Source organism: Sus scrofa, chromosome 5 (assembly GCF_054392235.1).
Source record: "Sus scrofa isolate SSC_HxYL_T2T_F1_AM1 chromosome 5, Sscrofa_HxYL_maternal_Yorkshire_Landrace_v2.0, whole genome shotgun sequence".
NCBI classification, from domain to species: Eukaryota; Metazoa; Chordata; class Mammalia; order Artiodactyla; family Suidae; genus Sus; species Sus scrofa.
Window position 1 is genome coordinate 110,391,483 of NC_139387.1, and position 17,381 is coordinate 110,408,863.

The 17,381-nt window shown below is 44.7% G+C and overlaps 1 protein-coding gene across 38 annotated transcripts in view; it reads right to left on the bottom strand.

The window, feature by feature from the left end:
* The window catches only part of NAV3 (neuron navigator 3), a 602,126-nt gene that overhangs the window by 148,116 nt on the left and 436,629 nt on the right, over positions 1 to 17,381 (bottom strand). For 30 of the 38 annotated variants that reach the window (XR_014804603.1, XR_014804601.1, XR_014804600.1 and 27 more), the window contains 2 exons: positions 9,084 to 9,192; positions 7,991 to 8,374 (listed from right to left, as the gene is read on the bottom strand). Coding sequence is in view for 33 of the 38 variants with exons in the window: in XM_084957747.1 (XP_084813873.1) it covers positions 7,991 to 8,374; positions 9,084 to 9,192 (493 nt within the window). In the remaining 5 variants the exon portion in view is untranslated. Of the gene's footprint in view, positions 1 to 7,990; positions 8,375 to 9,083; positions 9,193 to 15,192; positions 16,577 to 17,381 lie in introns of those variants that run through there. The other 8 variants (XM_084957765.1, XM_084957763.1, XM_084957762.1 and 5 more) reach the window with 1 other exon arrangement.

Below are 17,381 nucleotides of genomic sequence, written 5' to 3' on the forward strand. Positions count from 1 at the left end.
AGACACTGCCGCATCTGAACGCTGGTAGGACCTCGCATGGTCCTCTCGACCTCAGCTGTCGCAGGATGGAGCCGGCTCAGCTTTGAGAATCTGCGTTACTATGTTCTAATTATGTCTAATTATGTCTATTTTTATGATAGAACCATGAGTTGGTTATTTGAAAAATGACATACAGGCACCACGCCAGCTAAGCAAATTTTTGATTTAAATGTTTTTTTCTTGAAAAGTCTTCCTTCTTCTCAGATGTTCCGAAGGATTTAAAAAATCTAAAAGATGGTGAATTTCATGGTTCCTCTAGAAAAATTCTGCTACAACTTAGGCGCTATAAATGTTTGGAGATCACTTTGAAAGAAAAATGTGCAATTAAACAAAACGACTTTTTAACAATGTTATATTTAGATTCTAAAGCGTTAACTAAAATGAATTTAATAGTTGCGAGGAAGACTGGTACAAACAAAAAGCTGCAAAGGAGGCTTGTGCAGGTTACTGACAAAAAAGAAAACTTCTCAACTTATGACAGTCTGAGGTAATTTTAGCCACATGCAAGTTCTTTAAGCTGTAAGATGAGTCACATTTAAAAACTCTAATAGTCTCAGAAAGAATGCCTCATTTTTCCTCCCTCCCATTGTTACCCTCTTGTTCCTTCTGGATAGAGAACTCCTGCACAGTTGGGCATATTTTCTTGGGGTGTGTGTGTTCCGAATTAATGTTTCCAGGCCACACTGCTCCATCCTGCTCTAGAACGCGGTGTGAAACTGCTTCCCGCGCACCAGTGTGTGGATTCCCCATGAGCACCTCAAATACAGCATTAATTCACCCCTAAAGCGCATGCTCCTTTATATATGCTAATATAATCACAGGGAAACATGCCGTCCCCCCAGCCAACCATCTAGACACACGACTTTCCTCTTGTCACTCACTACCGTCAATTGCCACAGGATGGAGCCTGTTCAGATTTGTGAATCCGAATCACTATGTTCTAATTATGCCTGGAATTCACTGAAATAGAAATCACAAACATCTTATTTTTGTATGTTGCTCAATCCCATTTTCTCAAATAAGCATGTACAACTCTAGGAGTTCCCACTGTGGCACAGTAGGTTAAGGTTCCTGCATTGTCTCTGTGGTCACTGTTGAGGCGTGGGTTTGATACCCGGCCTGGGGACTTCCACATGCTGAGTGTGCAGGCAAAAAAAGACAGACAACTTAAAACTCCATGTTTCTTTTAAAAAAGCATGAAAGTACATTTTAATAATGATTTAAAACTAACATCCATTTTCACATACCCATTTTCATATACCTGGTTTCAGATAAAGAACATTTACACTTTCTTGGATGTCCACACAGGCTCTTCTTATGCCCACATACACAAGCTTCCCTTCCAGCGATATCTACTGTCCTGGATTTTATGTTCAGCATTCTTTTACGTTTCTTTATGGTTCTACCACATGGGCATGTGCTCCTAAAAATACACTGTTTAGCATCTCATGAATGTGAACTTTATATAAATTGAATCGCATTATCTATATTCTTTTGAGGCTTATTTCCTTCACCCAACATTAAGTTTTACCTTGCTGTGCACTGCCGTGCTGTGCACGTTCGAGTTGTGTATTAGCTGCATCTCACAAACGCACTGCGGGTTAGTTATCCCTTGGACTACTAACAGACACTTGAGATGTTTAGCTATTTTGCTGTTACAGACAACCCCCGCCATGAACATCTACACACACACACACACGCACACGCACACGCACACACACACACACACACACACACACACACACACACGTCTCCTCGGGCCCCCAGGCAAGAGCTTATCCAAGGTCATATGTAGGAAGAGAGTCAATGGGTCATGACAGATACACACTCAAACCTTACTAGTCAACTGCCAAAGAGCTTTTCAAAAAATAGTTTTAGAAGAAACTCCTATTTGTCTGTGAATAAAACTTCTCGTGTTGGTTTTAATTTACCAGTTCCATATTACCGAGCAGGATGGTCATACTTTTACTCTGTCTGAGGACATTTACATCTTGCCTGTGAAATGTCTGTCTATGCCTTTGGGGCATTTTTCTATTGGACTCTATGTTTTGTTTTTTCTTTCCTCATTGATGCTAGTCCTTTATTAGCTATTTGTGTTGCGTGTGTTTGTGGCGTACAGGGGTTTTCTCGTGAAACTCTCCCCCTTGCTTATTCTTCTGAGACATTAACTCTTCTGAGAACAAAGAAACTTGACCTAGATACTTTCCTCACTTCATACAGTAACCGCTTTTGGTATTTTTGTGTAGTGTTTTAAAACGTGGCAGCAATCAATTTTTTGAGATGTAGGACTCTGTTTCCACCTCCCACTTTCATCTGGACCTTCTTTGCCTTCACTTTTATTGCCACGTCCTGCTCAGTTGGCTTCTGTCCCCAGAGGTGTTCCCCAGTGTGGGCTTCTTTTCGGGAAAGCAGCTCTGGGGGATGGTGTGACGAACGGATGGGAACTATCCCTTCAGATGTGACCTCCTGCCTTCACCCTCCCAGGCTGGCCAAGTGGTCAAAACCCCACGAGCTTTAGCTGCTGTCTTCAAATGAGCCCTGTGTGTTTTCCAGTCAGTTTTCTTGGCTATTTGGGGTTGTTCTGCTCTCGGGATATAGAAGCCCCACTACTGCCTTCTGTTTCTTCGTCCGTTCATGCTATTATCATGCTGGTCCTTTGGCTTTTGACAGTTTGCTCATAACTGCTTTTTACTTGGGGTTCGAGATAATATCTTGCCATCATCTTTTTGTATGTAAACAGTGATCCTGTTTTTTTGGCTTTTCTATGAAGTTGCTTTTTATGTTTTTTGTGGGGATCTGGAAAGATTCAAAACCTAGTCTTGCAGTGTGTCTTCCTAGAATTATTACACTCTATACTTCATATCAGAAACTATTTGCTACAATTAGCTATTTTTTATGACATGAACATATAGGGCATATGACTGATTGTTGTGTAGCTCTGCTACGTTTGTTTGTAAGAAAAACAACTCTAGGAAAGAAATGTGTAGAAGTAGACACGTAGACAACTTCACGGGGTCAGTAGGTCAAGATAGTTAAGACTTTCAAGTTCAAGTCCAGCATTGCACGCATCAAGAAATCTTGAATTCTGGGAGGTCCCACCATGGCTCAGTGGGAACGAATCTCATTAGCCTCCAAGAGGAGGAGGGTTCAATCCGCGGCCTCACTCAGTGGGTTAAGGACCCAGCATTGCCATGAGCTGTGGTGTAGGTCACAGATGCGGCTCAGATCTATCATTGCTGTGGCTGTGGGGTAGGTAGCAGCTACAGCTCCAATTCCACCCCTAGCCTGGGAATCTCTTTATGCTGCAGGTGTGGCCTTCAAAGAAAAAAAAAAAAAAAGAAAGAAAAAAAAAAGAAAATCTTGAACTCTCAGAATACCAATTACTTAGTTTTCTGAGTTCTACCTGTCACTAAAGTTGCTTGATCTTTTATGCCTCCGTTAGTTCGCCTGTAAACAGAGGTGGTAGTGATATGCTTGCCTCTTACAGTTGTGATGAGATCCACATGGATTTGGGTCACAACGCACAGAGCACTACCGAGCCCGTGACAAGTGCTGCATGTGCCTCGATGGGCAATACCAGCTATTTTTCCGTTAGAATTTCTATACTCCCCACAACTAACTCACGTACCCTGAGTATGAAATGACAGAAGCATCATAATTAGGAATCTGTGGTTTACCATGTAAATCCTTGTAACCCAGTTCAGGTAACCCCGCCCTTTCCAACTTCACACTTGCTTCAAGGCACCGCAAAGTTTACTAAGGGAGAATTGAGGGAGGGTCAGGGAGAAGCAGGGTTAAAGCGTCCATCTCCCTTTTAAAAAATGTCGCGCCCCAGAATTAAATGACTTCGGGGTGGGTCATGGGACATAGAGTAGACTTTTAGGTTGTACTCTTGCCTCAACCATTTATCATAGTGACACCTGCAGATAACTTCAATTTCCTCCCAATTAAAATATGTAACTTTTCGGCCAATTGGCTAGGGCTGTTCCTTTTTTTGCTTCATAACTTTCAAAGAGATTCGTTATATGTAAAAGGCCTTCTTCTGACTAATTTCTAATTACCGGCAAATTTACATCCCCAAGTGTTTAATGTAATTTTCAGAAGAGAAGAAAGAGATAAGCTTGTGCATGCTTCGAGAAACTTCAAATTCTCAGAAGGCCGATTAACTATTTTTCTGAGTTCTACCTGAAGTACATGAAACAAACAAACAAAAAGAAACTCCATTTCCATTTACTTCAGGACACTCCTTGTAGTTATGTAAGAAAAAAAAGTCCTAATTTAACATCTTCGTTTCTTGCTGTGTCTTGTGAGCCTTTTTGTCCCTTTCATCACTAAAACATTCTTTTAAAAAATTGGGAAGAGAGTGTTAACTTTGTGATTCAATATTTTCATGAACCATAACAGAGGCATTTCTACGCCCTTTTTTTCCTTAAAGAAAACACCCAAATTAAAATTCCAGGCGTTCCCTGGTGGTCAGGATTTGGCACTTGCACTGCTGCAGCCCAGGTGAAATCCCTGGTCTGGGAACTGGGATCCCACATCAGCCCCCGCATGCTGTGATCAAAACAAATACAAAAAAATAAACAAAATACAAAGAAAATGCCCCTGGATGTCTTTCCTGTCTTTTAAATCTAGGCTGATACATCGGGCTACGTCCTACTGGTGTTGACAAGGGCACACCATGTACCGTGTACACAGGCGAGCAGCGACAAAGTACTGCACCCCCTGGGTGTCCTCATGCCCCGTGAGCTGAGAACCACGACACTGCCTGATGACCACGTCAAGTCATCCTCCAGACGGGAAGTGACTCAATGTCCTGTACTCGGCCATCAGAAAGACACGAGGTAGAAAGCCAGGCAGGTAAACCTCACCAGAGGAAGCGTGCATACGCGATTCGTGTTATTTTTTCTTCGTTTATTTTTCGTCATCTTCTACATTAGACACTGAATGACTCTGCTGGTCAACACAAACCATGGAGACACTACTGCAGCCTTACACAGACGCAGGCATGGGACCATCCAAGACTGAGAGGGAATAAAGCTGGAGAAGGGAAGTCTGAATCAGGTTCCCATGGAGGCAGCAGACAAGGAGGAAGGACAAAGCGTCTGATGATCATCTGAAACTTCTCATTAGTGAGTTTGGCAGAGACCACCTAGTTCTCACCAAACCAGTTCCTCTTCCTACCGGGCGCAAAGCTGAACAGGGGGTCCCAGCCTCGCTGACCCTCGGATGGGGCCGTGCAGCTGCTCCGGGGAAGGAAATGTGGGTAGAAGTCACACGGCCCACGTCCAGTCTGGGACATACCTCTTGCCATCTGCCTGTTGAAATCCAGGCCCAGGTTACACCGGCGATGTGGATGGATAAGAGCCCGGTTACCTACCATCTATCCTAGTCTCTGGAAAACTCTGCGGCACACGTTTCCCAACGGAGGGTCGAAAGCACTAGGGAGGGTTTTAAGAGAAGGAGCCGCTAATTTCTTTGTTTTAAGTCACTGAGATTTTGAGATTTCTCTGTTATAGTAATTAGTTAACTAATACAGCAGAGTCTGGATAACAAAAAATGCTCCTGAGTACAGTTATGCTGGTTAAAATATATTATTATATCTATATAATAAATATATTATTATAAGCAGAACTCAGTTTTTTTAACTGCCTCTATAAAGACTACCTAATGTACATGAGTGCAGCTTCCCTGTCTGCTTATAAAATCTGGTATTTCTTGGAAATCTCATCAAACTAAGAGGTAAAAGTTTTTTATAGAAGAGGTTTAAGGTACCCCTTACATTAGAATTATTGTAGATGATAGTATTAAGAAGCAACTCTAAACTCCAATAGAATAAGGATATTCACAAAGCTGAAATCCATATTAATAAAAAAAATAAATCAGCTACCCAAAAAAATACTATCTAAGAATACATACACACAACTTACATACATATGTACACTTATTACCTAGTTTATCGATTAGGTACAGATATTACTATTTATTTATTGAATAATGTTTTGTACACAAATACAAAAACCTTAACGTCTGAGTAATACGTGGTCCTGTGTCTGTATTGTTTACTACTGAACACACAGTGCTTAGAATATTGTTTGACACATAGGAAGAACTCAACGAATATTTCTTTTATTTTTGGCTTTTGTCTTTTTAGGGCCACCTGTGAAATATGGAGGTTCCCAGGCGAGGGGTGGAATCAGAGCTGTAGCTGCTGGCCTACACCACAGCCACAGCAACGCCAGATCTGAGCCGTGTCTGCTACCTACACCACAGCTCACAGCCACACCGGATCCTTAACCCACTGAGCGAGGCCAGGGATCGAACCCACAGCCTCATGGTTCCCAGTCGGATTTGTTTCCGCTGAGCCACGACAGGAGCTCCAGTATTTCTGAACACAGAACATACATAATGTACAGCTCAGCCCATGATCCCTCTTTCTCCCTCTTCTTTTCCCAGGATTCGCCACACCTCCCACAATTTCCACTGTCTCCTCCATAAGGTCATATCCTATGACTATTAGGTTATAACCATCAGGTTAATAATTATTAATGATAATACATGTAAATTATGATGATAATACATTTACGGAACACATCTTGTGACAAGCTCCGTGCTAAGTGCAATTTTGTGAGTTATTTCCTCCATCTCTAAAAATTTCATGAAGATTCTGCAATTTTATTACAGAAAGGACTCTAGATAAATTAGGCTCTCAAAGAGTTCACTGACAGCAAGTTGCAGAGACTTAATTTAGACCCTCTGACTCCAGTGGCAACTCAACTACCCCCTACCCTAATTAACGATAGCTTGTCTCCCTAATTCTAGATCTTCAGAAACCCAAGAGACGGTGGCCACCGGAACGAAGTGGTGGGTACGTGGGAATCAAAGCAGAGTTGCAAGTCTGATCAAAAGCTCTTTTGTACTTTTAAGGTCTTGTCACCATTCAACAAGCTTTTCATGGATGAAGTCAGGAAAGGTTACTTATATAGAAGAATAACTTCTGATTCCAGCCCTCTAAGATGCACAAGGACAAAGAATAGCTCAAAACCCAGCCTCACAAAAAAAAGTATGAATTGGGAATCTTCTCCTTACATTACAGAGCCTGGGTTTTGAAGTCAGATATAGCTAAGTTTTAGTGCATGTCCAGCTTTTGGGGATCCGTTTACTTACCTGTAAAACAGGTATAAAAATACATCATGAGGGTTGGTGGAGGTGGCGGGTGGTTAAATGAATTATTGTCCTTAAAACCCCCGACAAGAGTGAGACGGGGAATAACAAGTCTTAAAGGGGAAACTACCGGTATGAGCAGAATTAGTGTTAAGAGACTCTTTTAGTTCCTCCACTGGGGTTCCTCCTCGGATTGAATTAAATACCCCAAATTGCCAAAATACTTTCAAGAGTTTTATAATCACAACATTTTTTTGGAATATACGAGGAAACAGAAAGAAAACAGAAGCTACCATTTAAAAAAACCTAATGCCATCAAAAGGGAATAAGTAGATTGAAACTTTCACATCTAAAACGGTTTTCTCTCAAGTTACACTGGAGGTGCATAATTAAGACTGCTCTAAAATATGTGTATCTCAAGGCAGTTACAGGCAGCTTTGACAAGCCAAAAAAAAAAACCACCCAAGCAGCTCAGCAAAACTCCTGTCTCCTTCCCACGTCCTTCACTACAAAATCTGTTATTTGAGAAGCATGTGAAAACTACTCTGAAAAGCACAGGGCACATGTGTTTTGTTTTTTTCTGAACTAACAATAGAAAACTTTAATGGATGATGATGAAAAGATTCTATAGGAATTTTTGCTTCTCATGAATGAGCAGAAGAGAGGGCTGAAATAACCCTGCCCCAATGACCTGAGTTTTCTAACGACTTCGTCAACGAAGCTGTACACCTGCTTTACAGCGAATGCATCTGGGGAGACCGCCTCTCGCGGGGGCCCGGCCGCTTACCCGCTGTTGAGGTCATCGGTCCTGAGGCTTTTCCCGAGGATATCGCCATCACTCATGTAGCCACCCACATCAACCTCGGAGGACACGTCCAGGTCGCTGCCCGCCTTCTCACTCGTGTCCATCTGTGCCATGTTGCCCAGCCGAGACACGGCGGCTCGACGGAGAGGCGTGGTGTACATGAACCTGGACGGGTCCGTGTGGATGAACCGAGCGGTCCCGCTGCGCGGGTAGCCAGCGCCCAGGGACGGGGCATCGCCCGCCTGGAGCCGAGGGCATGCCTGGCCCAGCCGCCAGGTCACGGGGCTGGGTCGCCCTGCCAAGGCGGCGATGGTCCTTCCGTTCACCTCCGTCGTCACCGTGCTGTCGAACGTTGTCTCCAGGGTGCTGTCAAAGGAAAGCGAGAGGTCACTGCACCCCGGCGCGCGGCCAGGGACCCGGACGCGGCCAGACAGGAAAGCCGGCAGCGGGGGGTCGTCTCTCAAAAGTACCTCCACGTCCCCGACAGACAGTCACATCACGCAGTCGTGACTTCAATATAATCGAAGATCTGCCGAGATCAGAATGCAGGAAGGGGCCCGCGGCAGGTTCTGTTTAATTTTGTCTTTCGGGGGTTTGTTTTTGTTTTCTTGCTTTTGCTTTTCTAAGAGAGGCCATCATGACACTTTAGATAAAGTAATACTGTCTCACGTTCTCAAGCAAACCTTAATTTAACCCACTGTGGTCTTCCCAGAACTATTCCTGAAGTTGAGTACAATGATCTTTGAAAGACTTTCTAGGACCCCCCGCCCCCATGCATTTTAACCACTTCTGCATCGTTACTTAAGGCAGACACGAAAATCGGCTGGGCAGGGATGGCCCTCCTTTCAGCAGCTAACTCGTTCTGAAAGGGGCATTACATTGAAGAAGGGGCGGGAAGGAGCAAAGAAATATCACTGGGTCTGTTCCGAGAAGTGACCAGTTGATTGTCACATAAACTCTAAGGGAGAAAATAGTAAGGGAAAACCAAAATTCTTCTTGATTGTTGTAGGAAGTTACGAGCTCGATTATAATTGTTTTTTCCTTATGGGCCCCAATAGGCAGAAGGGAGGAAAACCTGTGGCTTATCTGGGTCCCCCGAAGACTGGACATGGTCTCTTCCAAGTTCTGCCTCAAATCTGCGATGTTCTTAACTGTTCTCATCCTTCTTGTTTCGGGGTCTTCACCTGTAGAAGAGAAACACAATAATAAGTTTGTTATTCATGCCATTTACTGTCCTGAGAATAATTGTATACGTATAAAAGTAATGCAAGTTCCTTTTTTAAAAAGTAAAATAACTGGCAGAAAATTCTAAATGACTATTATCCTCTGAAATTAAAATCCTTTTTTTTCTACAGATACATGAGAATACAAATAAACGTAACATTGCAAGTAATGACTTGAAGTGACGATAATATAATAATACTTTGGAGGACTAGGTCCTTAATCACTGCAACATGAGGGAGTCGTGTGGAAATACACTGTGCAGCACTCCACGCTCCTGAGCTTCATTTAAAAACCGAAATTACTTGGATCCCATTTCCATAATCACCTGTTTCAAAGTGTACTCAGAAGAGCGGAGATAACTCATGTAGCAAGAACACATTTGAACTTTGGGGAATAAGATAAAGGGCTTTTCTCGTAGAAGTGGTATCTTTTTAAGTTTTTTATTTTATTAGACTCATGAACCAAGATTCAGAAGGTTGGATGCCTTTTTTAAATTGATTTCTCCACTTTCTGCAGGGAACGAAAACATCCACCTGTGACCCCAGGGTTCCAGTAAAGTCTTAGGCACCTAAGCCAGAAGTGTGTCTGCACAGAACATAAAGAGCTCTGCCAGCGTGACCACTGCTGCCCTTATTGAGCCTCTACCTATCCTGTGGAGGCAGAGGCGCCACTAAACCATTTTGTTTATGTGCACGTAAGAATTCCCAGGCCAATGGGATCCGAATCTGGTGAATCTGGATAAGAAGAAGGAAGATAACATGGAAGGGAAATTAGGCTTAATTCTTTTATTTCCAGGGATGAGGAATTTCAAATAAAAAGAAAGAAGGCATGCAAGAAAGGAAGGAAGGGGACCAGACAGATTGTGGAGGGACAGGAGGTGTGAGAGGAGAGGGAGGGAGAGGAAGACAAAGGGAGGGGACGGAAATGTTTATGGAAGGAAAAGAAAAAGCAGAAAAGAGCCTATATTCCATTCCAGTGTGAAAACTGTCACACAGACAAGTCAGGATGCAGCGTCTACAATCTGCTTTAAGAATACATAAGCAGGGGGGCTCCTGCTGTGGCACAGGGGGTTAGGAAGCTGAACGCAGTGGCTCTGGTCTCTGCAGAAGAGCAGATTCATTCTCCCGCTCAGTGCAGTGGGTTAGAGACCCAGGGTTGCTGCTGCTGTGTTGGCATCTGCAACCGTGGCCCAGGAACTTCCATACACCGCTGGGGCAGCCATATTAAAAAAAGATAATAATAATAATAATAATATAAAAAAGAATAAGGTAGCTATTCACCCTGTTCATCTTTCTTGCACAATATTCACGCCAGATTTTTTAAGTACAACAAATCTCAGAGTTGGTGGGGATTTCAGAGATTGTCTCACCTCCCCTCTCAGCCAATGAGGGAACAAATCTTGCCTCAGTAGCAAAGTAGCCACATATCTCTACCAGAAACCTCCAAGTTTGGAAAGGCTGCCCCTCTCCAGTAAGAGGTGACTCTTTCCAGTCCTGGACTAATCCATGCTAATTGTAAAAAAACACTTTGGAGGATGAGTAAAATATGCCTCCCTTTAACTTCCACCCCCTGACCCCAGAGCCTCTGAAAGCAACTAAATGGCTTTACACCACTTCCCCCGGCAGCCACTCAAAGGGCGGCAGCTGCTAATTCCTTCTTTAGCCAAACCTTGTCCCGTTACGAATTCTTCTTCCTCAGTGGTCTCCAGAGCCACCACCACTCTGCCACCTGTCTGCAAATCTCTTCCTTTTAATTCACAAATTATGTGAGCGACTGAAATATGCTTAATAACTGTATCATTCTCTCTAACTTATAAAGTACTGAAAAACTGTCCTAAGTAAATCTCTTTTTAAGAAATACAAAAGCCAACAGAGTTCCCTGGTGGCACAGCGGCCCTCATGCACCTTGCAGCCCTCAGAACGCAGCATAAATTTGTCCAACCACAATTCAAGCCATACAATCTCTAAATTCATAGATTAAATCTATTTCATTTTATTTTATTTATTTATTTATTTTGCTTTTTAGGGCCACCCCCATGGCACATGGAAGTTCCCAAGCTAGGGGTCAAATCGGAGCTGTAGCTTCTGGCCTCCGCCACAGCCACAGCAAAGCCAGACGCGAGCTACAGCTGCAATTGGCACCATAGCTCACGGCAGCACCGGATTCTTAACCCACTGAGCGAGTCCAGGGATTGAACCTGTATCCTCATGGAAGCGAGTCAGATTCGTTTCTGCTGAGCCTCAGAGGGAACTCTGCTTCAATTTATTTTAAAACTCAGAACTGTTAATAACCCTAATCATATTTTCTCTGGAAACTCTTCCCATCCTCTCATAAATATAAGACAGCATATTTGAGAAATGGTTGGAAAGAAGTCTACGTCTTACTCCAAAATGATCTGGTAGAACTCTGAAGGAAAAGGAACATTTTCTAAGGAAAATCTTAAAGGGCAGGAAAAAATATTCCAGTAAAAGGAAAGGCAGAGGTAAAGGAAAGATTTTACTCTAAGTGGGCGAAAGTAAGAGAGAAGGATGAGACCCAATTGGAGATGCACGAATATTCAACAGTGTAGCTAAGACTTCATACAGTAGAGAAGCCTGAGACTCTAAGTGAATGTAAGAAATTATGTTGTTTTTTTTTTGTTTTGTTTTGTTTTTTGTCTTTTTAGGGCTGCACCTACAGTATATGGAAGTTCCCAGGCTAGGGTCACATCAGAGCCGCAGCTGCCAGCCAACCCTACAGCCACAGCAACATGGGATGCACGCTGCATCTGCGACCTACAGCATAGCTCACGGCAACAGCAACACTGGATCCTTAACCCACTGAGCGAGGCCCGGGATCAAACCCACGTCCTCATAGATAGTAGTCAAGTTCATTACCACTGAGCCACAGTGGGAACTCCCAGAAACAAGTCTTAAAAGAGAAAGTATTGAGATAACTTTTATTGCAGGAGGAAAAAACGCAAGTCATTGACCTTAAACAAATTCCTCAAGGGTTCCCCATTCCCTAGCCCCTTTCCTCTGGGGGAACTTTTACCTTGTAATCAAGCTGCATATCAACACTTGCCTGTTGCATAATATTATTAACACTGATATTTGAATTACTTTCAATATCTTTTTTACATAAACTTTAAGAATATGGTTTTCAAACATTTCATTTCACTCAGCATTGTTTCAGATCTTCTTTATATCTTTTTAAATTTGCTTCTTCCAATCCAAGAGGCATCTGCGATCCTTGGATTCTTCCAACTGAATCCACGGTTTGTTTATACAGCTTCCCTCAAGTTTCGGAACCATCCCCCCCACTTTGGTTTTTCTCATGACATCCACTTGTGCCACTGCCCACGACGGCAATCAGACAAATGGGCTTTTTCTTCCCAGCACGTACGGAGCAAAACATGACTGCGACCTCATTCACGTCACGAAGGATAATAACAAAACCAAAATTTATTGCAGTAAATGTTCTCAATGACCCATGAAAGGCAAGAGAAACTTAAACGCACTTCCAACCCCCCTAAGAATTGCACAAGCCTGAAATATCCTATACGTTGTATTCAAATGAGGCCTAGAGAATTGGGGCCCATGAGGGAATCAGAATGGAAGAGGCCAAATGCAAAAGCACAAATACCATTAAATATCCAGTAGCAAATAAGTCAGCAGACAAAGGCACGCAGGAAACTGAGTCACAAAAATGTTGTGCCCCCTTCTCTCTCCGAATCGTGATGCACAGAGAATCAAGGCCTCCGCACCATCCCGCTACAAATGCTCCTTTTTACAGCACGGCTGCCTGATCTATTTGAAGACATCACCCTAATTCTGTGCACGACCCCAACAGTGAGTTGGACAGGACATTTTTCAACACATCTAGTTAAAGCAGACGCCGTGGAGGAGGAAAATAGCAAAAGGCGGCTGACGGCTTGACGGCAGCACTGCAGACGTTCTCCCGCAGAGCTGGAGCGCAGACCCGCCTGTCTGGGGCATCGGGGCACCTGAAGGAGGTGAACTCAGGCCGCCCGCCTCAGACTCACTCGCAAGTGGCCATTTTGAGTCAGAAGCAGAGCCCCAGTCAAACCCGTGGCCGAAATCCCGAAATCGCCGTGTGCCGCGGCTTGGAGGTGTTGAGCAACCCAACAGGCATCCCTCCTTAGGCCGCGGCACTGCAGAGCTTCATTATCCCGGCATGATTATGCAGATCAGAGCTATTTGAATAAACTCTTCCTCTTACTTGCTCATTCGTATTTTTGAACACTGGCATATGTTAGCGGGGGTGGGGGGAGAGCCTTAACGAGAATAATCCCACAAATACAGTCAGCAGATGCTCAGCTCCAAAACCATGGCATACAGGCACCTATTGAGAGATCTCCCTCTGACAGGAATGCTCCAGGTTACTTATGCACAAAAAGGCCTGTGTCATATACACCCCCCCCCCGCCCCCGCACGGCACACTGTAATTTCACAGAGCAGCCAACACACGCTGTCAGAGGACTTCGCTCTGGTCTTATCTGAAAATACTTATATAAGAGGCACCTGGAGCAAGATAAATGCTACTATTTGCAAGGCAAAAGAGGAAGATGATTGGATGGGACTGTTCCGGAGGATCAAGAAAAAGAAAAAAGAATCTTAGGAATTAAGATTCCCTCTCTTGCCTTTGTATTCCAGGCAGGTTTTTTTTTTTTTTTTTTTTTTTTGAGAAGCAGTTTATCACAGAAATCACACAATGGTGCAGAAATAAATCTTGTGTCTGAGCACCTGGTGTATTCAGAGTCAGAAATCACCACTTCTGCAGCTATGGAAACTACTCTTTTAGAGCCAAACTGACATGAACAATTGAGCAATATTCGCCTCTGCTGCCTCTCTAAGCTTTCTTCTTCTAAAGCTGGTTCACTGACATTCCAGAAAATCCTATAAAACCTCCTGGAACAGGAGGGTCTGCAGAGAGAGTAAAAACAAACCTGTATTTGGCATCAGTTGTATGAATCCGAAACAAAGAGATCACTGGTCCGGTTTAATTCTTTGGAATTTAAAGAGTCCTGCATGAGGTCCTTTGTGGGAACCACACCGACATAAACAGAATGTGGGCAACAGCCCCGTGCTTTAAGTTTCTGAGGCAGGCACCCTTTCTACTGTAATGTATTTACATGCAATATATGCATGAATTCATATTTGTACGAATTTAGATGCAACAATTAAAATGCATACAATTTAGCTATTCTGGTGGATGGTCACGGCTGAAGAAGAACCTCAGACATCTTGATGTCTCATCAAGGAAAGATGATATAAGAAGTTACTGCTAAGAATCACGTCATCAAAAAGGCTTAGTTCATGAAGTATCAAAACGGCTCATATTCACCTACATGGTAATTTAAATAGTTCTAATATACACACGCAGAAGTTTTTTTTTTCCCACAGCACTTTTTTTTAAAAAAAGTAAGTGACTCGAGCTCTCAGAGGCCTCTGCACTTCAGCAAGTGTAACTAGAATGCTTGGCACTGAGGTGCAAACGAGGCCATCGAATGAGACAGCACGGAGGCAGCTGCAGAAACTCGACTACACAAGAAAAGGGACCCACGAAGGCCTCCACTCTTCTTGCCAAATCTGTGGTGAGGCGCTCCTGAGGGCAGCCGAACAGCTGCCCCCATTCACGACCGCGTGAAGCACACACAGCTGGACTTTTAACCCGCCAACGCTTATCAGCGCACGTCTAGGATGGACCCGACTCCAGACCAGTAACGTCCAGGGCAAACTGCTGCTAAGGACTGTGTCCACACAGACGGACAAGGGTTTCTCAGAGGTCCGTTTTCCAAAGAAAATGATTGCATTTGAGAAGGAAGTGGAAGTGGTTTTGAGTAACTATAGTTAAAAACAAAAAACAAAACCCCGTTGGAAGAGCAGAAGCTATCTGGCATGTGCCAAGGGCCAGCTTCTTGGAGCGCCACCTTCCTGGTGGGAGCAGACTCCACTCACCTAAGAGGTCCGCGTAAAGGGCCTGCTCCAGGTCGCCCAGCATGGTCAGGATCACGTCCTCGTCCAGATGAGCCGTGCCTTCCCGCAGGCAGCTGCCTCCCTCCTCCTCGGCCCAGCTCCTGCCGCAGCGGCCCGGCCCGGGGGACACCTGCTCGTCTTCCGAGGGGCTTTCGTCATCGCTGTCCCCCTCCAGGCCCTTTCTGAGCATCCACTCCCCGAAGCGCTCGCTTCCCGAGCGGCTGATGGGCAGGAGGTTCCAGGCCCCCGCGCCGCGGGGGTGGTACAGGGACTGCACCGACCGGGACAGGGCCCTGGACAGCGAGCGCCTCTCCGCGTGGCTGGCTTCTCTCTGGCTGGCCTTGGCGGCATTTCCGAACCAGTTGGAGATGCGCACGGCGGGGCGCCGCTCCCCCTCGCTGGTCAGCGACAGATTGGTCAGAGACTTTTGCTTCTGCAGGCAAGCGCCCTTTCGCCTTCCCTCTTTGCTCCGAAAGACAGAGAGGTCAGCTGGCCGCTGCATGGCTCCCCTCACTGGCTGCTGATGCTTCAGTGGAACTTCATGTCTTTTTGCACAGAGATGCCACCTTGCCCTTTTGGTTTTAAGGAGCCCGTGCACTTCACTCAAAGCCCAGGCAAGCACTCACGTACGTTCGGGAGCCACAGCATGATCAAGGAGTCGCCCGCAATTCAGCTTTTGCCGTGTCACCTCCCTCATCGGCAGTACTTACAAACATTGTGCTTGTGTGTATCGGAAGAAGCAGAAGAGAGTTCACCAAAGGCACCGCTCCAGCTGCAAAGTAGCACAGGAAGCCAACTACGTTTTCCAGTCTTCATCCAATCACATGTCTCAGCAAGGCGACGGGACCACATTTCCCTCTCTTGCTTCTGCGTCCCCAATGCAAGGTAGTGAAGCAGCAGCAATGTCTCTTGCTTTGCTTTTTCCCCCCTGCCTCTCAGCAGCCCTGCCCTGAGCTAGGTCTGCAGCCCTCGACTCTGCAGGAACTGACACCGTGCAGCACGGACAGCCTCCGCATCAGAGCCCCGTAAGAGCAGAGATGCAGCCCTGAAGCCAGCCCTGCATGCGCCTCTCATGTTTTAGTATTCCACCTGCATTCTCAGATCTATGGCTCTTCCTTGCTGCTGCAGTGGATGCTGCTGGCTGCCATGGCAGCAAACATCCTGCTAAATTAAAACAGAGGCACGGAAGCGGCTGTCCAGCCCAGAATGCCACAGGTTTCAAAGCCAAGCCTGAATGAGATGCTACACCATTAACCCTGTGCACGCTTCAATCATCCTCGCCACCCCGCCTCAGAGAGACACACACACACACACACACTCGCTCACACACATAACACACACTTCACGACACTGAGAATGACAGACTGATTTCTCTGTCGCTGCAGGCAGCCGAAGCAGGCAGATCTGTCTTCCGAACGTGGGGATGTGTGCTGTAAAAGGACAAATCAAATTCGAGCGTGTAAAGGACCTAAAACACTCTCCCTGCAGACAGACGAGGCTTTAAAGGGACAGACTTCACCTTCTCATCCAAAGAACAAACTCAAGGGCTTTCTATTCTGAAAACATTTAGTGCAATCCTCGTGCGACCGTAACAATCAAGATTTACTCCTGTACAAAACGGCACTGGAACAACTCCAAGGATTGTTTCCTTTGCCTTTTGCGAAGGAACACTTTCACTCAAAGCTTATAATTGAAAGTGGATGGCCAAGCGTGCGGAAGATAATAAGGTGACAAAAACCATAAAAGGTATATTATGTTTTTTGACCTCGAGCATTTTCCCTAGGCTATTCCATATCCTATTGCTGCACAATCAGCTCTTTAATATTTTTTAAAACAGTAGAAAACCTTTCTTGTATTTATCCTGTACTGGCTGTAATCGCCACTCTGAAATTCTGATTTTAGGAAAACTTTTAAAACACTTGATCAGGTACAGTAGAGACCCGAGGACCACTGAGAGCTCTTAAGGAGAGTATCAGGGAAGCTTCGGAGGTGTGCTGCCCATAAACCATCCTTACTAAAAGGAGGAAGTGGAGGAGTAGATTAAAATATTTCGTGGTGTCATTCCAAGTAAAAGAATTCCCTAGCATTTTCTCAGCCCATATGATCAAATTAATTCTCATTTGTCACATCCCATTGCTAAATGCAACCAGAGGGAATGCCCAGTCTCTTAA